Source organism: Urocampus carinirostris, chromosome 1 (genome assembly GCF_059441175.1).
Source record: "Urocampus carinirostris isolate Australia breed hairy pipefish chromosome 1, RoL_Ucar_1.0, whole genome shotgun sequence".
Classification (NCBI taxonomy): domain Eukaryota; kingdom Metazoa; phylum Chordata; class Actinopteri; order Syngnathiformes; family Syngnathidae; genus Urocampus; species Urocampus carinirostris.
The window spans coordinates 9,348,920-9,368,772 of record NC_142349.1 but is presented as its reverse complement, the minus strand read 5'-3'; the positions used below and the strand labels follow the sequence as shown (position 1 = coordinate 9,368,772).

The 19,853-nt window shown below is 41.5% G+C and overlaps 1 protein-coding gene across 7 annotated transcripts in view; it reads left to right on the top strand.

The window, feature by feature from the left end:
* Positions 1-19,853, top strand: part of ep300b (EP300 lysine acetyltransferase b) — a 34,146-nt gene that overhangs the window by 2,495 nt on the left and 11,798 nt on the right. Inside the window, exons 2-21 of one of the 7 annotated variants that reach the window (XM_088324452.1) lie at positions 432-1,021; positions 2,896-3,075; positions 4,507-4,810; positions 5,034-5,147; positions 5,299-5,541; positions 5,951-6,050; positions 6,154-6,279; positions 6,409-6,526; positions 6,651-6,834; positions 6,987-7,064; positions 7,425-7,510; positions 8,385-8,537; positions 8,665-8,710; positions 8,786-9,159; positions 9,244-9,492; positions 9,941-10,121; positions 14,215-14,366; positions 16,494-16,733; positions 16,807-16,895; positions 18,105-18,215. In XM_088324452.1, coding sequence (XP_088180578.1) covers positions 432-1,021; positions 2,896-3,075; positions 4,507-4,810; positions 5,034-5,147; positions 5,299-5,541; positions 5,951-6,050; positions 6,154-6,279; positions 6,409-6,526; positions 6,651-6,834; positions 6,987-7,064; positions 7,425-7,510; positions 8,385-8,537; positions 8,665-8,710; positions 8,786-9,159; positions 9,244-9,492; positions 9,941-10,121; positions 14,215-14,366; positions 16,494-16,733; positions 16,807-16,895; positions 18,105-18,215 — 3,718 coding nt within the window. Of the gene's footprint in view, positions 1-431; positions 1,022-2,895; positions 3,076-4,506; positions 4,811-5,033; positions 5,148-5,298; positions 5,542-5,950; positions 6,051-6,153; positions 6,280-6,408; positions 6,527-6,650; positions 6,835-6,986; positions 7,065-7,424; positions 7,511-8,384; positions 8,538-8,661; positions 9,160-9,243; positions 9,493-9,940; positions 10,122-14,214; positions 14,367-16,493; positions 16,734-16,806; positions 16,896-18,104; positions 18,216-19,853 lie in introns of all 7 variants that reach the window. The other 6 variants (XM_088324392.1, XM_088324233.1, XM_088324391.1 and 3 more) reach the window with 6 other exon arrangements.

Below are 19,853 nucleotides of genomic sequence, written 5' to 3'. Positions count from 1 at the left end.
AAATGCACTTACCTGCACGTGCAACATACGGAGCTTGACAGAGGATGCAATGCTGACATAAGCCAGAAGATGGCTTCAGCAAAGCACAAATTACGTATAGCACCTCTAAAGATTTCTGTGACTTAATGAAGTTTGCTTTAGAAACAGCCCATGTAAGCATGTACTCATTGTAGAAGTAATTTGGTGCATATACATTTATTGGAGGGGAAACAAAAACACCAAATAGATGCACATCGCACACTTTTACAGTATCCGTGTCTGTCACATTGGGTTTGACACACACAATGCCTTCCAGAAAGCAAACATTTTTTTTATGTAACATTTAAAAAAAACAGTTATTTGACCAGGGTAGATAGATAGAACCACTTATATATGTGAAGTTCAATCTACTTTAATCACTGGTTATTAAATTGTCACTTTATTGCTTCCAGATTTTGGTTCACTCTTTGACCTCGAACATGACCTGCCAGACGAGCTCATCAGCTCCTCAGACCTGGGGCTGACCAATGGAGGGGACATCAACCAACTCCATACTAGTCTCGGAGGAATCAGTAGTGGAAGCCAGGATGCTGCTGCTAAACACAAACAGTTGTCTGAACTTTTGCGCACGAGCGGACCATCACAGCAAGGTGGCCCCACTTCCAATAGTACTGGAGCTGGGGCTTCCATGGGGTTACTAGGAGGTGTCGGCATCCACCCTGGTCCACCACAAGGAATGCCTCAGCAGAACCAGCAACAACCAGCCGGGCTTATGCAGCAGGTTGGGATTGCTGGAGGTGTGGCATCATTAAATCGGGCAACTGCTATGATTGGGGCACAGAGGGGCAGCAACGGACAGCAAGGCTTGATGGCGGGTCATGTGATGAACGGCTCATCAAGAATGGGTTACCCAGGCAGTGCAGGCATGGGTAACAATGTTAATGTTTTAGCTGAAACGTTACAGCAGCAGCAGGCTGGTCAACAAATGGGGTCCAGTGGTCAACCAGGGATACGACCACAGCAACCAGGACAACTGAACAAGGTAAACGCACAGCAAGGAGCAAAAATCATGAATGTCACTCAAATGAAAATCTATCCTGAAGAGCATAGAATACATTCTTGAATTTGTATACCTTTCCATTGTTTTCAGCCTTTAGATATCCCTAGCAAGAGAATGTTGGGTAAAAAAACAAAAACAAATCCAATTTGTCAGCTTCAATAATCAGACCTTTAGCTTACTATAGATTAAGTTGCCTACTTTTTCTTATGGGGGTCAATGCATGAACAGTTACCAAGAAACCTTTCACAGCATACTGGGCAAATTGCATATTTTGAACGTCAGATATTGTAGGCATTTGGACATTGTTTGAGCGTTTACAGTATTACTTTTTGCTTTGAACTACCTGCTTTTCGAATTGCATCCAAATCTAACCTAATTGTGGAACCAAACACCTTAAGACCAGCATATTTGCCCAAAGTGGCATGATTTTATTCCTTCCGGAAATCCCAATGATGTGTCTTTGTGTTCAAAAATACTGGATAACCACTGGATCTGACCCCTTAATCATGATGGTATATTGAATGCCTTCATTGAACCTGATAATTAAGGCTGGGTTATATGCTGAAAAAATCTCCGTCTGTTTCTTTGTATTTATTTACTCGGAGTAGAACTATGATACAAGTTCAATTTAGGTTACATTAATTATTTGACAATAATAACATGTGTTCAGATGTGAAAAAAATACATCAACTTAGGTGGTAGAGATAAATCCTGTATCACAATACCAACTTAGGGCAGCCCGACGGCTGAGTGGTTAGCACGTTCGCGGCACAGTTCTGAGGTCATCAGATAAAACCCTCCTGTGTGGAGTCTGCATGGTCTCTTTGTGGGTTTCCTCTAGGCACTCCGGTTTCCTCCCTCGTTCCAAAAACATGCATGTAGGGTTAATTGGCTGGTTCAAATTGTCCATAGGTGTGAATGAGCGAGTGAGTTTTCTCTGTGTGCCCTGCGACTGGCTGGCAACCAGTTTAGTGTGTCCCCTGCCCACTGCTCGAATGTGGCTGGAATGGGCTCCAGCACCCCTGCGACCCTACTGATGATAAGCGTTGCAGATAATGGATGGATGGAACACTAACTTATTAGTTTTCAGATCTGTCTATTATTAGCTCTTGATCATGTCAATTTATAAGATTTAAGAAAAAAATTAAAAGGTCAATGAAACAACTACTGTATTAAGAGCAGATGTGTCTAAACTGTTTCTGTTAGGAAAGAAGAATACAAGGGCCATTTTTGGGAAATATAATTTTCTAAGCACATCAAAAATTGTGTTTTTGTTTGATTTTCCAAATATGTAAAATGTAAATATTGAACGTGATTGGCATTTTTGTATACTACAAAACTGTAGCTTATATTTTAAAGACTTTAAAATAAACCAAAGCAGTAATTTAGTTCTTGTCTATCCATTTTAGTCGGCTCGTCATGTTTATTTGGGTTAGTTTGGACATTATACTTCTTGCGCTAGACTTTACTCTCATTTATTTGAATAAAGTCAGGCTGCACTTTTTGTTTGTTGCACCTGGACACCCTTTGTTGGCTCAGTTTCTTCTCCTTCATAATCATAATCTGTTTCTGATTATGCTCAAAAAATACCCTTTTCATATTCAAACTTTCCACTTGAATGCTTGTGTGTGGCACACTTCTTAAGCTTCTTGGTTGTCTCCTCTTCGCTTACAACACACACAAGGCTGTGGTTTAGGGTTGTATATTTCTTTTTTGTAATGAGCGGTTCGTTTTATCGCACTAAGTGCTTATATTGACTTATTGCTTGGCCCCAAGTTCGTCTAACGGTATAATTCTTCAGACTCTTTTCCCTTGTTCTTGTCATTTCAAAATCTAAGTCTTCTCACTTTCCACAGATGAATATGATTGCCAATGCGGGCCCGTATGGTGGTCCCTATGGACTGCCTGCAGGCCAGGGGCTGCCTGGACCAGGGCTGAGCCCACAACTCCAGAATAAGGCTGGATTGGCCAATAGTATTCCTGGCCAGTTTAACATGGAAAAGAAAGTGCCAACGGGTCAAGGCCTGCCTGGAATGGTAAGAATTACAATTTACCAAATTGACTTATTCTCCAGTTACAGTGCCACAGTCCAAAGTTCAAAACAACATCTTAGGGCAGTAAAGATAAATCTTGGGTTTGATCACTGTCGTGGTGTTTTTTTCCCATCCTTCTTTTGACGATGTCGACTGAAGTTTTTCCCATGGTCCAAGTCTTTCTTGTTTGATAAACTTTGTGCTGAGAGGTTTCTCTAAATTCAACAATAGATGTTGTTTGCCCTGTGACTGACTGTTGTTGTCTGACTAGTGTATGATCCTGTGTCTCACCAAAACTGGGAAAAGATGTAAACTTCTTAAACATACAAACAATTTGATTCAAACTCAAAAGTATCCGAGGGAAAAAACACAATTTACTCTTTTTTTTTTTTCTTTTTTTTTTAAATGAGTGTAGGGATCACCATCATTGTGCAGTAGGTCAGTAGGCTTTTCCCTAGGGCTGCATGAGTCAACTGAACGCCAGTATCCGTATAACTAAAATTTAAAAAACGGTTACGTGCTTCAAAATGTCCTGAAACCTCCACCATAGTATTGTCTTGTTCTGAATAATTGCATCCTATAAACCAGTGGTCTCGTGACAATCCTAGGGTCATTTGGTAACGGGCCACACAGAAAGAATAATAAATTCCCTTATTTTCTTGCTTATCGTTTTGTTGACCATGGTCACCACAAAAATTAACCGCTTGTTTAAGGCGATGCGTTTAAAATCGGTGTGGTTTGCACAAGCGGGCGTAGTTGCAAGTTTCAATTTGGAAGTGAGGTTTTCCCTGCCTGTGTTGGATACACCTAGGGATGAATATAGCCAAATTACTGCCCTTCATAGACAATAAGCTAGGAGAATGGTTTACAGCAGCCCACTATGCCATGTTAGAAAGACAGTAAACAAACTAGCTACACTGTAACAACATTTGGCAAAGGAGGAAAGAGATGTGATGTTGGTGTGATGTTACAAAAAGACTCAAATATTGCACACAATTAGGTGTGCAATATTACACTTTACACAGTGGATTTACGCTTATTAGTGCAGTTGTTTTCAGTAATGTTGTGTTATTTTTGCCGTTCTTATTATTATATTTTAAAAAAGTACAAATGTTTAATCCTGACCTTGGGACAGGCCCTAATCATATTGTCAGGTATTAAAACATTCTGATTGTACAGAAAAGGTTCGGGATCACTGCTCTCCACTCCATTTTAGTGCGATATGGGTCACCTTTGGCCAAAGGCCTTGTGCTTAATTAATGCCTATGCAAGCTGAAGAAATTCAGATTTAGTGATGTTGGTGGTGGCATATTCCATTTTATTATCTCTGCTTCAACTGAAACCTTGTCAAATAGTGTTAAATGTCATGCCTCATTGCTTTTTGAAAATCGTCATCAATTTTGTTTTATTGACTGTTTGATATTTTGTCTTAAGATGCAGCAACAGCAGCAGCAACCTCCAGGCATTGGCAGCTTATCAGTTGGTGGAGCAGCAGCTGGAGCAGCTCAGGTTGGACTCGGTGCTGTAGGGGCAGGCCCCTGCTCAGCGCCTCCTACAGCAGATCCAGAGAAGCGTAAGCTTATTCAGCAGCAGCTAGTTCTCTTGCTCCATGCGCACAAGTGCCAGCGAAGGGAGCAAGCAAATGGGGAAGTGAGGCAGTGCAACCTGCCTCACTGTCGCACCATGAAAAACGTACTCAACCACATGACTCATTGCCAAGCTGGAAAGTCCTGCCAGGGTGAGTTTAGCGCAAGCATTTGGTAGCTTTTATGAGTCTTTGTCAAAATGTCAGTACTTATTTTCCTTACCAAGAGTTGTCTGAACAACTCGAAGGCTGAAAAATCTATTATTATATTGAGAATTTTCAAAATGTCCTCCAAAACCAAAAGGTCATTTGATTGTCGTTTTTCAATCTTTCTTTTCCTTAAACTGGTTTTTGTTATTCTCTTTTGGTGTCTTAGTGGCACATTGTGCCTCATCAAGACAGATCATCTCTCATTGGAAGAATTGCACGCGACATGACTGTCCTGTATGTCTGCCTTTGAAAAACGCTGGCGACAAGAGGAACCAGCAATGTGAGTGATTTTGGGAACATTCATGGATATCTGTCTGTTTCGAAACATGTGGCTTCACTCTACGCAGTATACTGTTACATTCAAAATATTACACACAGATGCATTTTCTTTATTTAAACATTTTTCAATCTTTGTTTTCCCATTACCACAGCACTTGTCACGAGTGCAGGGCTTGGTTTGGTGAATTCTTTAGTTTCAGGAGTAACGGGTGGACAATCCAATACTCCGAGCCTGAACGCACCAAGTCAGATTGACCCCAGTTCCATAGAAAGGGCCTACGCAGCTCTTGGTCTTACCTACCAGGGTAACCAGATGCAACCACAGCCACAACAGACCAACATGCCAAACCAGGGGGTGCAAGGACAACCAGGGATCCGGAACCTGAATGCCATGGGTTAGTTTCTCTTTTGTTTGTGAATAGATCTTTCTGTTGTGTGGTACCTTAACCTATGACTGCCCCAACGTACATTTTTTTTTCATTTGGACAAAATGAGCTGCGGTTACGGATGTCCATCAATTCATTAATTGAACAAAGTCTCAAGCATACCAAAATTTAGTCAAGCAGCTTTGCTATTTGGAGGAATTCACAACATACAATCTCTGTGCCCTTTTTAGTTTTATCTCAAACTTAATTTTATATTTTTCTCCCCATACTAATCCTTAGTTAAAAAAGGCTTTTGGCACAACTTCTAACCCAAGGAACAAGAGAAACTAGGTTAAAGGCTGGATCACATTACATCCGTAAGATTGACTCCCTTAGTGCTAACTCAAATCAAGCACATCCTTTCTATCTTTCAACTCAGGGGGAAATTCAATGGGAGTGAATGGTGCAGTTCAGCCCTCAAACCATCAGGCGTCCTTGCTACCAGATGCCATGTTGCAAAACAGTTTAAATGTGCAAAGGTATGACTACTTGCTATTTGGCATTATTTGTTTTAAAGTTTTTGCAGGCAACCTATACTTGCGAATTGGCGTTATTAATCTCCCATTCTGAATTTCCTCTCAGTTTGATGAATGATGCTGGGGCAAATCTGGGATCCATGCCTACTGCTGCTCCTCCTTCTGCAAACATGAGGAAGTCTTGGCATGAGGACATCACGCAAGACCTGCGCAATCACCTTGTGCATAAACTGTGAGTTGACTTAGCTTTTTTTTGTCCCCCACACCCTCATTTTACTCAGTGTCTGAACAAACGCTATGTTTTGTCATTTTCCATTTAATTAGGGACGAAATCTTAATTGAATTCTGTGTTTGTGAACAGGGTACAAGCCATCTTTCCTACTCCTGACCCAGCTGCTTTGAAGGACCGGCGGATGGAAAATCTGGTGGCGTATGCTCGAAAAGTAGAAGGGGACATGTACGAGTCAGCCAACAGTCGGGTAAACATCACCACCTACCTTTTGTGTCCTCTTAGTGCACTGAAAACATACGATTCATTAAACGTTATTATTTATTTGTCACTGGTTATTTACGTTCTCGGTCCGGTCTGCTACGCTCCTCAAGGCGGAGTACTACCACCTCCTAGCAGAGAAAATCTACAAGATCCAAAAGGAGCTTGAGGAGAAAAGAAGGACACGTCTCCAAAAGCAGGGAATGATGCCCGGACAACCTGGCTTGGCCACCCCAAGCTTCCCTCAAGGGCCTCTTACTATGGGTCAGGGCCCTATCCCCTCTGGGCAACCTCCAAGTTAGTATACTCTTTCAAAATATCCTTCCTTAACTTTTATGTATAATGAATAATATTCCAATCCTATCACAATAATTTAAGTCCGCGAAATAAGAAATGTGTAACTGTGGAGGAATACATCTCATGGTGTAATAAGTTTTCACCCAATTCAGATGGTCCCCATGCTGATCCCTCCTTGATTCGACCAGGAGGACCAAATCAGATGGCAAACAGGATGCAGAACCCAGCGGGTGAGTCTTTTCACCTTCCTGTAGAAGCTTTACAAAGACCTCAAGACCAGCTGCAAAGAGCTGCGTGAACGTTCACGATTAGATTTTTGAAATAATTTCAATGTATGCATTTTTCCATTATAACTTTTATGTGATAGTGGCATTCAATGGGTCATTTATTTCCTGAGTTTATTTTAAATATGAACAATATATTCATGTGACTTCAGCTATTATCTGTTGAGATTGCTTTTATTATCGGTTCTTTGTTTTGTTTGCTATTCATACAGCTATACATTCATACAATAGTAGTTGTGACGACCCTGCAAATGTTAAATTGTGTTATTTACTCTCATTGTTTTCTTGTCATAATGGGACATACAGGAATTAACCAGTTTGGCCAAATAGGGATACAGTCAATGGGTCAAAGATCAACACCTCCGCTTCCACTCAGTGCTCCGATGAACCAGGTCTGTATCGCTTTATTTAAAAAAAAAAGAGCCCGCGGGTGCTCGTTTTCTAGGACACAGATGCTGTCTTTACGATGTTTCTTTTTGGGTCCTGAAGTGGTCTAATGGACAGCACTCTTGAACCACCTCTGGTTCTGCTGCAGCCACTTTGACACAGTTTTATTGCGATAGGCCAACAAAAATGGGTGTTACTTTTAGGTCCGCAGTGCCCTAGCATTTTGATTGGAAGCTTGGTTTGTTTACTTAAGTACCAGGAGCCAGGTTGGTAGATCTGAGTTTTGTATTGAGCAATTGAAGTACAATGGCAAACTCTGTTTTTATCATCTGGTCAAATTAGATTTTATAATTTTTAACTATTGTGAGTGAGGATATAATCCAGCCACAGCTGGAAGGAGCCACGCAAAAGTCACATCTAGTACATGTAATCGACATGGCTCCTTTCTCATGCGGTGTGCTTGCTTCAACACACCTCTCATTCCCTCTTAATCGTGATCACTTTGGAAAAAAAAAAGAAAATAGTCAAATGTATATCATATTGTTTAATGTAGACAATTAAACATACATTGGCAATAAAGACACATTACACATGGCTCGTATTTGCATTTATTTGATGCAGGAGTCCAAAACAAAAAGGAAAACGATCCCGACCCACTTTGGTTGGCGCCTGCCATGTACTGGAAAAACAAAGTAGGCAGTATGGTTTGTCACGGTGCGGCACCAAATTAGTACAGTGAAAAAAATGCTTAATTACAATTTCTTTTTTGATTAATGTGGATGAAACTGCTGAAAGGGAATCAATAAAGCAATCAATATGAAAAAGGGAATAAGTAGTAACTCTGACTGAATTTAATCACTTTCATTGTCTCCTTTTAAGATGGGTGTCGGATCAGCAAGGATGGCTCAGCCAAATTCGACACAATTACAGAATCCATACCTCCCACAAAACCAGTTTCCTGGGTCCAGTCCTGCGGTGATTCCCGTTCCTGTTGGCGTGAACCAGCCAGGATCACAGGCTCCTGTACCGCTGGTAAAGACACAGGGACATAGTTAATGTAACCATACCAAGAGATCCAATCATATTAATAGCAATGACGAGGTGATGATTGAAGGTTTTTGTCAGATCCTTGTCTTCATTTTTGTTTCCTTTGCAGCAGAACCGGATACCCACTCCACCTTCTCTACCATCCAGCAGCCCTTCAGGTCAGTCTGCCACGACTGCCCCAAGTTCTGCAGCCTCTGTTGGCTTCTTGGCAACTGGTGGTGTTTGCGCCTCAGGGCCTCTGTCGAACATGCCTCCATCTTCCACGTCCAACCAACCCAGTACATTTCCTCAATGCGCACCTATCCGGACAAACTCTCCCTCACCAGCACGCAGTTTAACGCCTCAACCTCATCAGACAACTCCCATGATACCTCGTTCGCAAACGCCTCAGCCACAGACCCCGAGTACACCCCAGCTGCCTCCTCAGAATCAGCAACAAGCATCTCAGTCAGCACAGCTACCAGGGCAGGCGGAGAGCTCTGAGAAGGCTCATCAGCCTTCACAACAGACTCTTGGGGGCACTACTACCTCAGGACCCCCAGCAGATCAGGCTTCTTTGGTGCCCATTCAGAATGCACATGTGCCAGTACAGCTGCCACCAACTCCAGTGAGTAGATTTCAATATTTATACTCCCCTTTAAAAGGGCTATTGTTAAATATTGACCCTTTTTCGTATTTCTGATAATATCAGATGTCTCCAAAGCTGCCAGCAACAGCGGATGGTCAGGAATCATCACCAGACTCAGTCAGCAGTGTTACCAATCCAAGTTCCCAACTTGGCCCACAGGATGGTCCCCTTCCAATCCAAGAGGATTGCAAGAAGGTTGAGAAAAAACAGGAGAAAAAAGAGGAAGAAGGGGCTCAACTCGAAGAAGAGGGCAAGTCCTGTGGGAAGACTGGCAAAATAGAGCCTGACAATAAAACAGAAGAGAAGGTTGAGGTAAGGCAGATAATACTGTCTTTTAAAAAACACAAACGTAATGCTTTAAAATAGAAACTGGTGCTAGATTGTTCTGATCATTATTATTATATTCAAAACATACAGCACCTAAAGAAAAAACACATCTTTATTGTCCAAATAACTTTTATTTTGGAAATGGATGTAAAACTTTCTCGTCAAGTTTAGTTTTGAGGAATTACTCTACACACCGCAATATACACTTGCACCTGAGTAGTCCAAGTCAGGAAAAAAATAACTTGAGTTCCTTATGTTTATATCACACGTCTTTGCAATGTTTCTAATGCATGTTACATTACTGTGCTGATGATATATTTTTTATTATATCATGCAACCCCTAAAATGGTTTGTTTATTTTTAGTCAAAGTGCGGCTGAGTGAGTTTTTATCATTTTCTTCCACAAAAAGTCTAAATTGGGTTTTTATCCCAGATAAAGAAAGAGACTCCATCAGAAGATGGGTGTAAAGCAGAGGCTATGGATACATCAATATCGTCTGCGTCTTCGTCTGCGGAAATAGGGGAAGACAAAAAGCCAGAAGTAAAGAAAGAACCCAAGGAACAAGATAAGGCTTCCGTGAGCTCCCCAGCAAGCACTCAGAGCAAGAAAATAAGTAAGTCCAAATACCTAATATCTAAGGTACTTTTGTTGATGTTGTTTGTGTTCACACATGGAACCTTTAAGATAGGACATGTCTCATGGGAGGGGGGAGGTGACAGATGCGGACGTTTTGTGCTTTGAAGTGTGTTCACATGAACAGTGTGAGTTGCAACAAACAGTAGCTCTTGTGTGAATGTTTATACCGCTTGTTTATTTTATTTTGTAATTTGCGGCGAGATAAAAACGACGACTGAGTGCATTGTTGATCACATTGAGGGGCATTACATTGGTGTCAGAAATATTGGATTTGCTGTCGCTCGCCTGGTAATCATGCAATTATACACGCCTACTCACTCAACAGCACACGGCGGGTTATAAAAGGAGAACCCACGGAGTGTGTGATTGACATGCCCGCGTCAGGTTTCACCATAACACCTGTATTTCAAGCTCCCAGGCAGTATTACATGCGGCTGCACGTTTAGCTCGCTTCATCAGTAGCCCTGGGAGAGGCACTTTATCTTGCCATGGAGATTACAGCCAAGGGGGCGCTACAGACAACCACTTACTCCATTTCGGTGGCGCAAAGAGAGGAGCTCCTGTGTCCAATCAAGACCCGTACAGCACAACAGGAGGGGAATGACCCTAAAGCACGCCCTGCTGTCGTCTGAGGACAACCAGGTCACCTGCTTCGCCGCTGCCCAGGGATGGCGAGACAGCGGGGAAACAAAAAGTGTCCATGCAGAGCAAACTACGCAGACCCTTCCAATTTATCAGGAAATGCAACCTGCACACGGAGAAGCTGTGTACATTGACTTGCACGTCCAGAAGGAAAATGTTTTAATGGTGGGCTGGACAGACGTGGGGGACCCCAGCCTTGTTCTCTTGCAGATGGGGGGTGTTTCCTGCACAGCACTCGTGGACACTGGGTCTTCAGCCACGATCGTGAGACCTGACATGATTCCAGCGGGAACCGTCTTCACAGAACTGAGGACTTTGGCCGACAAAACATCTCTGATGAGAGGAAGAAAGACATTTGTGTTCACCATAGTAGACCTAACAACCAATCATTCAGCCTAGGTGCTTAATGTGTGCCGAGACTTTTTGAAAGCTGCATATATCGTGGTGGATTTGAGAGCTAGGTTGCCCATCCTGCCAAGGGGTCAGTGTGTGAAATTGATTTCAGCCTCTCAGCGGACAGTCAACAGTTCAATTTTAGAAGTGGCAAGTCTGCGGGGGAAGCGCCAGTTATGAATTACAGCAATCAACGGAAGATCTGGTAGAGTTTGCTCGCACAGGACGGACTCACGATCAGCACCACCTGTGCCACACTCCACCCGACATCGATCGATCGATTGATCGATCAATGATTGATTGGGCTGAGTTCACTACCCCGAGATGGACTTGGCCAATCCCAGGGCCGACCCCAGAGACTGAGGCAAATACCGAGGTGGTTTACCCCTCTAAGCGAGGAGGTTCATAAAGGGGAAGACTGTGTAATGTCATTTCTGTTGCGGTTGTTTTTGTTCAAGCATGGACCCTTTAAGATAAGACGTGTCGCAAGGGAGGGAGGAGATGCCATATGCGGCCGTTTTGTGCTCTGATGTCCGTCTGTATTTGTACGTGAACGGTGTTAGCTACAACCAACAGTAGCTCTTATGTGAATGTTTCTATGGCTTGTTTTTTAAATTAGCAACAAGATTTAGTCAGCGACTAAGTGCATCAATGATCACATCGAGGGGCATTACAATATTCTTTTGGGGTTATGGTGATGCCACCGCAGAAGGACAATTTGGGCATAAATTGCATCAAGGGAGCAAGCAAACACACAGAGCTGCACTAATAATGAAATGTAACCATCTTTGCCGAAATAAGTATAAAGATGCAAAGTTCTATTTTGAGCTAGAGAACTGAGAAAAACTTCTTTTTTTTGTTAAAAACTAAATTTTCACTTTTCATCCAGTTTTATAATCCACATACAGTGGCTTGCAAGCCTATTTGGCCCCCTTGAACTTTGTGACCCTTTGCCACATTTCAGACTTCAAACATCAAGATATAAAACTGTAATTTCTTTCAACAATAAGTGGGACAGAATCATGATGGAACACACTTTATTGAAAATTTTAAACTTTTTTAACAAATAAAAACAAAAAAGTGGGTGTGCAAAATTATTCAGCCCCTTTACTTTCAATGCAGCAAACTCTGTCCAGAGTTTCAGTGAGGATCTCTGAAATATTCAATGTTGATCTAAATGACTAACAATCATCAATGGAATCCACCTGGGTGTAATCAAGTCTCTGTATAACTGCATCTGCCCTGTGATAATCTCAGAGGTCAGTTTAAAGCACAGAGAGCATCACGAAGAACGAGGAACACACCAGGCAGGTCCAAGATACTGTTGTGGAGATGTTTAAAGCTGGATTTGTATACAAAAAGATTTCCCAAGCTTCAAACATCCCAAGGAGCACTGTGCAAGCGATAATATTGAAATGGAAGGAGTATCAGACCACTGCAAATCTACCAAGATCGGGCCGTCCCCCTAAACTTTCAGTTTTTACAAGGAGAAAACTGATCAGAGATGCAGCCAAGCGGCCCATGATCACTCTGGATGAACTGCAGAGGTCTACAGGTGGGAGAATCTGTCCATCGGACAACAAACAGTCATATACTGCACAAATCTGGCCTTTATGGAAGAGTGGCAAGAAGGAAGCCATTTCTTAAAGCTATCCATAAAAAGTGTAGTTTAAAGTTTGCCACAAGCCACCTGGGAGACACACCAAACATGTGGAAGAAGGTGCTCTGGTCAGATGAGACCAAAATCCACCTTTTTGAAACAATGCAAGACGTTATGTTTGGGATAAAAGCAGCACAGCTCATCACTCTCTATAGACACCATCTCCACAGTCAAACATTGTGGTGGCAGCATCATGGTTTGGGCCTGCTTTTCATCAGCAGGGACAGGTAAGATGGATGGAGCCAGGATCATTCTGGAAGAAAGTCTGATGTCGTCCGCAAAAGACCTGAGACTGGGACGGAGATTCCAGCAAGAAAATTATCCAAAACATAGAATAAAAGTTACAATGGAATGGTTCACCAAAAAACATATCAAGGTGTTGGAATGGCCAAGTCAAAGTCCAGACCTCCATCCAATTGAGAATCTGTGGAAAGAACTGAAAACTGCTGTTCACAAATGCTTTCCATCCAACCTCACTGAGCTCGAGCTGTTGTCGAGCTGAGGAATGGGCAAAAATATCAGTTTCTCGATGTGCAAAACTGATAAAGACATACCCCAAGCGACTTGCAGCTGTAATCGCAGCAAAAGGTGGCGCTACAAAGTATTAACTCAATGGGGCTGAATAATTTTGCACACCCACATTTTAGTATTTTATTTGTTAAAAAAAGTTTAAAATATCCAATAAAGTGTGTTCCACTTCATGATTGTGTCCTACTTATTGTTTACAAGAAATTAGTTTTACATCTTAATGTTTGAAGTCTGAAATGTGTTTTGCAAGCCACTGTAAATAGGGAAAGCAACAAAAACAGCAATTAAAGTCAAATATTTCTGAATTTAGAAAACAAAATTAAAGTTCTTTAAATTACTTTTTAAATAAATATGTGCTAATATATCTTTCATTCTTGTCTAATTCTTTTTTTCTTGTGTACAAATGCCTTTGTTAAAATTAGAGTATCATTATAACAGTAAAACATTTGAATGACATCACACCCCAAAGAAAACTTTAAACGTGATCATCTCAGGTTTTTGATCAGCAAAAGGTGGATGGAAGACTGTGATTCAAATGGCCACATCTCCAAACAAGTTTATTATAAAGCTTTGACTATAGTATCATTTTAAAGCTCATTTCTTGTACTTTCATTTGATACCAAACCGGGTTTGGTATCAAGCTCACTAATAGTCGCTCGTAAAGTAAAAAGGATTAACTCAAATTGTAAAATGGTGAATGGTCCCACTTTTACTGTATGAAATAATTATATGAACGTTCAGGTTACTTGTCAGAAAAGGTAGGCTTTTATCCTTTGATATTTAAGGTGATCCTTTATTCTTCTTTTGTGCCTCCCTTGTGATATTTGCTTTGTTCTCTTTGATGCAGCCTTTAAGCCAGAAGAGCTCCGTCAGGCTATGATGCCCACCCTGGAGGCTTTGTACCGGCAGGACCCGGAGTCCCTTCCCTTCCGTCAGCCGGTGGACCCCCAGTTACTGGGAATACCCGTACGTATTCGAACTAGTAACAAAACTAACCTGGTAAGGGACTGCACTGGCTGCCATTTTGCTTCAACTCTTTTTATTTTTTGTCATATTCATCTTTATAACTTTCTATCATCCTTTCATCTTTGATATTGCCTTTGAATATTTAAATTTTGTTAAATCTTTGTAAACGTCCTAGCTTGGTTTGTTATATCCATTGCATGTCAAATATTAGGCAGAAGAGATTTGGATGTTTGTCGCTGTCTCTTAGTCCGAATATTAACACATCTATAAGCCAAAGCAATTAATCTTATGAACATTAGTTGGCTAAGAAAAAAAAATGCATCCTTTTCAAATATTCAGTATCCTCGCTGGCACACAATACCACATTTTTAATTGTTTATTAGACAATTGCTTTTGTTTATCTCATTCATCTATTTACTTTTTTCATGTTGAAAGTATTTTTATTTTTTTTTTAGCTTTTGTGAATCGTAAAATGTGTTGGTCATTCTTGTGTTCCATTGCTCCATTTCTAGTTCAGTTCCTCACCATTAGCAGTGTGTTAGTACAAGGAGGCAGTGTGTGGAGGAGGGGCAATAATTGATCAAATTGAGTTGGGGTTTTGTGCCTGTCCTGCCACAAATTGTTTCATGATGAATTACATAATATATATTAGCAGGATCGGCTGGCTGACATTATTAGACCTTATAGAACTGCCTCTCGGGTTGGATTGCTATTAGTATATACATTTCATTTTAATTTGGTAATCTTTCCAACATTACATAGTGATAATAAAATTAGGAACGCATGTTAACTGTTTGTGCAATCAAGTTGTTTCACTAGGGAGATGAAATTGTTTAGTTTAAGTGTTTTTTTTTTCCTTAGAAACCTATAATCTTGTTAGCATCTATAAATATAGTTTCATCTCCTTACGAAAAACTAAATCTGATTGGCAGTCTCCGAAAGAGCTTATGTTCGTTTATATTTGCCTCACCTCAGCACATTTGGCTTGACTTGTGCCACCTTAATCTCATGCTGCTGGCGCTCTTAATGCCAATCATCATGTTGCTTAAAACTTTGTCTGCTTTTTGCCATTTGCCCGGTACAGTTCTTAGTTTTGCACCCAGTTAAACTGCTTGGGCTCGAAGCAAAATAGTTTGTTTTAATTCAAACCATTTAGAAGAACATAAGATGGGTTTCTTTGGGAAAAAATGTTGCGTAAAGTTTGTGTGCATTATGAAATGAAATGATCTGCATTTATATAGCGCTTTTCAAGTCGATGACTTCCCAAAGCGCTTTACAATGTGCTCCACATTTCCCAATAGCGGCCTTGTATTGCAGCCATGTAAGACGCTAACCTGCTTATTGGGGGTATTAGGGGTTCAGTGTCTTACCCAAGGACACTTCGACATGTATCACCGACGAGCCGGGATTCGAACTGGAATCCTTTGATCCCAAGACGAGCGCTCTACCTCCTGAGCTACTGCCGCCCCATTATCAGGAACAACATAGATTGCACTAAACCTTTTACCGGTAAACATACCGGTATTATGTCCTTACGATATTAATAAACGAAAATCCCCCCACGGCTTGCCTTTTTGTCGAAGAAAACTATGATAGGCGGCCATTCAAATCAAGTGTTTGCAGTCTTTTGGTGTTTTTGTGGTTCAGTTCCCTTTTGGAAAAGCGCAAGTTGGGCAAATAGTATCAAACATGGATTTTGTTTGATAATTGAAAGTAAAAATGTTCAACATTCAAATTGAGTTAACTTTTAAAATTAATGCAACATTTTCTCATACCTTTGTTTTCAATGTTTTGTAAGTAGTGCTTTGAATAAAATACTTTTCACAGCTAACCCGGATATATAAATTAGCAGTTGCATGGCCGAAATGTATTTGCCAAGGTGCAAAGCGGAGAGCTAGCGGGCCCAAGTTGTCATGTCTCTCTGTTTGCACACAAACCCTCTTTTCTGCAGTGCTCAACAACATTGTCCCCCTGCACCCTCTTCTCTCCCTCCTCTGGTCCAACTGCAACGCCTTTCGTCGCTGACGATGGCGCTCTTGATCCTCTTCTTGGCCTCCTGGATGTGCTCTCTCTCTTCACCCTCCTTTACGCCTCCTCATTTTCCACCCTTTTTGCCTCGACTCCATTCATGAATCCGGACGACGGGCCTTTCCGAACCAGGACTACTTCGACATCGTGAAGAACCCCATGGACTTGTCCACCATCAAGCGCAAACTGGATACAGGGCAGTACCAAGAGCCGTGGCAGTATGTGGAGGACGTCTGGCTGATGTTCAACAACGCCTGGTTGTACAACCGCAAAACATCCCGAGTGTACAAGTATTGCTCCAAGCTGGCCGAGGTGTTTGAGACAGAGATCGATCCTGTCATGCAGAGCCTGGGATATTGCTGTGGAAGGAAGGTAAGGACATTGAAAAAAGAAAATAGAGAAAAGTTGAAGAAATCATCTTTTGTTTGGTCTTTTTTTCTTCCAGTTTGAGTTTTCCCCCCAAACTCTTTGCTGCTATGGAAAGCAACTATGTACCATCCAGCGTGATGCTGCTTATTTTAGCTACCAGAACAGGTTAGTGCTGTCTGCTCATTGGAGTAAAAGCACAAATGCTAATAATGCTCAAGTTTTTTTGTGCTTCTTCCGGATGAATAATTTTATAGTCAAAATAAGGAGAGAAAACATCAATAATTTTAAACTTGCAAGGAGAACAGGGAACGACATTACAAAAACCCTTAAGATGCGAAATTCCAATCTGTTCTATAGGTCCTCTCCAGAGCCCATTCTTTTTTTTAAAAAATGTACTAGTGACAATCATGTAAACCGTGTAAAATAGTCAAAATAACTAACAGTGAGTAATAATTGTCAAAGTAATGAACAACCGTGGAATTTCAAGCAATATCCTTTGCAGGTGTATAGCATAGTAAAACAGAATTGTATTTTTTAATGTAAGAAAGCAGAATAAAATTATCATCCACGCTTTGGTATCATCAGCGAAACAGAAATTGACAATGAGCTTTAATGTGGTTTCAAATTCTACCCTTCCACGTTTTTCGTAGTTCTTAATTTAAATTATCATTTAGTTGTTGTTCATAGAGTGGGCTCCTAATTCTCAATCTGGCGTAGTTGTCTCATTGCCTTCACAGAGAGCATAAATATTCCTTAAAACGTGAATACTGGAAGGTACAGGGCGGTAGGTAACCGTTTTCGCTTTTTAGCAAAGCGAGCGGATGATGGGTCTTTTTGTTTCTCAATCATCATTCACTCTCCTGTTAGAGAGACTGAGCCATGTGCTTGTCGAGAACCCCTAATGGTCTTCCATGCTACCGAAATGTTGTTGACCACTGAACGTCTGACGCTAATCCTCGCTTTGCCTTGGCTCTCTGTCCTCTGTTGTTGTTCACACTTTGCCCCCACACCCCCGACCCCCAAATACCTCCATTGCCCTTGTCTGATCTGTAACAATTTTGTTTCTCGCTTTTTTTAATATTCATTATGACCTCCCTCCCTCCCCTTCTCTCCCTCCCTTTTTTTTTAACGCTTGTGATGTCTGCATTGGCGTGCTTTGGTGTGACCAATCATCCACTCCAAAATTTGCGCTCAAATCAAAACACCCGCCCACACCACACTCCTGCATCACGATTGTCCGCTGGTGACGACCTTCCTCGCCCTCTGCCTCCTCCTGTGTGTACACGCCCCCTGGCCTGCCCCGCCCTGCCCTGATTGGCGGCTGCTTCTTCGCGCCCTCTCTGTGATTGGCTGTTCCAATGGCCAACGGTGTAGTTCACCAAAATATGGGCTTCTTGCTGACAGGTACCACTTCTGTGAGAAGTGTTTCAACGAAATCCAGGGCGAGAGCGTCTCCCTGGGCGATGATCCCTCCCAGCCTCAGACGTGAGTTCCTCCCCTCTGTTCTATTTTGTTTTGAGTATGGTGAAGATTTAGGTATGGGGCATCATTATTTGCATTTATTGTTTTGAGATATTAATTCCAAAGTCATCTTTAGAACAGTGGTCCGCAACCCTTTCTTTACCACAGACCGGTTCATTGTCTGATAATATCTTCCTGGCCAGGCCCGAAGGTCGCATATACATTTTTGTATTTTTCTCTAAAATAATGATTATGATAATGATGATAACAACATTAATAATGATAATAAGGGCAAATCCACTGTGTAGTCATTTAAAAGTCCTCGTAACATCACACCAAAATAACATTTTTTAATTTCTGAACCGCTTACCCTAGCGAGGGTCGCTGGGGCGCTTGGCCCGTCCCAGCTAAGGTTTTTGTTTTAATGTGGGAAGAAACTGGAGTGTCTGAGGGCACGGGCAGAACATGCAAACTCCGCAAAAGGAGGCCGTTAGCTGGAATTGAACCTGGGAACTCTGAACTGTGAGGCGACAATCTCTGGTTGCTATTGTAATTTTTAACACAAAACTTCACGTCGATCCACATGCAAAGTAATAAAAAAATACAAACTCACCAAATGAACCAACTCAGCGAAAAGCTTGTTATGTGGTTTCGGTGATGTGTTTTTGATCTAGGTCTTAGGGATCCGTGCATCCTTCAACTTTGTTGCCAATGGTTATTCCATAGCGGCAAGTTTGTTTAGCATGATATAATTGATCATTCTCCACACTAATTGTGCTCTAAGTGCAAAAGCAAGGATTGATACATTTTTTTTGGTTTTGCTTTATTTTTTTTAACCGTAAATTCCGGACTATAAGCCGCTACTTTTTTCCCAAACGTTCAACCCTGCGGCTTATTCAGTAATGCGGCCAATTTGTGTAATTTTTCTAACAGCCGCCAGCGGCGCTCGAGTTCAAGGCACATGACGCAGCTTACAAGCTAAACGCAATCGAACAGTCCGATTAAAGAAGGAAACAGAGCTACTGCACTTACTTTACCTTGCGAGCGTGTTGCTAGCGTGTTTTTGAATAAGGGAGCGTGGGACGACGTCTATATGACAAAAGTCTCTTTCCCATGCTAAAGGAGGACAACTTTGATGACGACAGTTATAGGGAGGAAGATGAGAACGGTTTACCGTAGTTTCTACATGTATGGTATGTTTTTTTTTTTTTTACAGGCCCGTTAACCGTATTGCGAACGTGTTGTTGGTAGCGTTTTGCTACCCTTCACAGAAACGGTTTGGGATGAAAGTTATAATATTATTAAAGCTTTGAAAACTCTCTCGGTGTACCGTCTTTCTTTGTAAATATGTGTAACCATGTATAATATGTATTTGCAACTGTATATTTTTGTAATTTATTTATTTGTATTTATTTTGGACACTTATTCTGATAAGTCTTGCACTGACCAAATAAAAAGAAGGGGCGTAACAGACGCGGGGGATGATGGTAAAGGTGATTGTTTGTGGACACGGCAGACAAAAGTGGATATATATTTTTCCCACCCTTACCTTTGGAAATATGCACTTATTTTCCTTGAATTAATCCTTTTAACGGGACTTGGACTCTGCAGGTCTGCATCATATACTAACTACTGGTATCATTTACCGTTCACTTTGCCGGC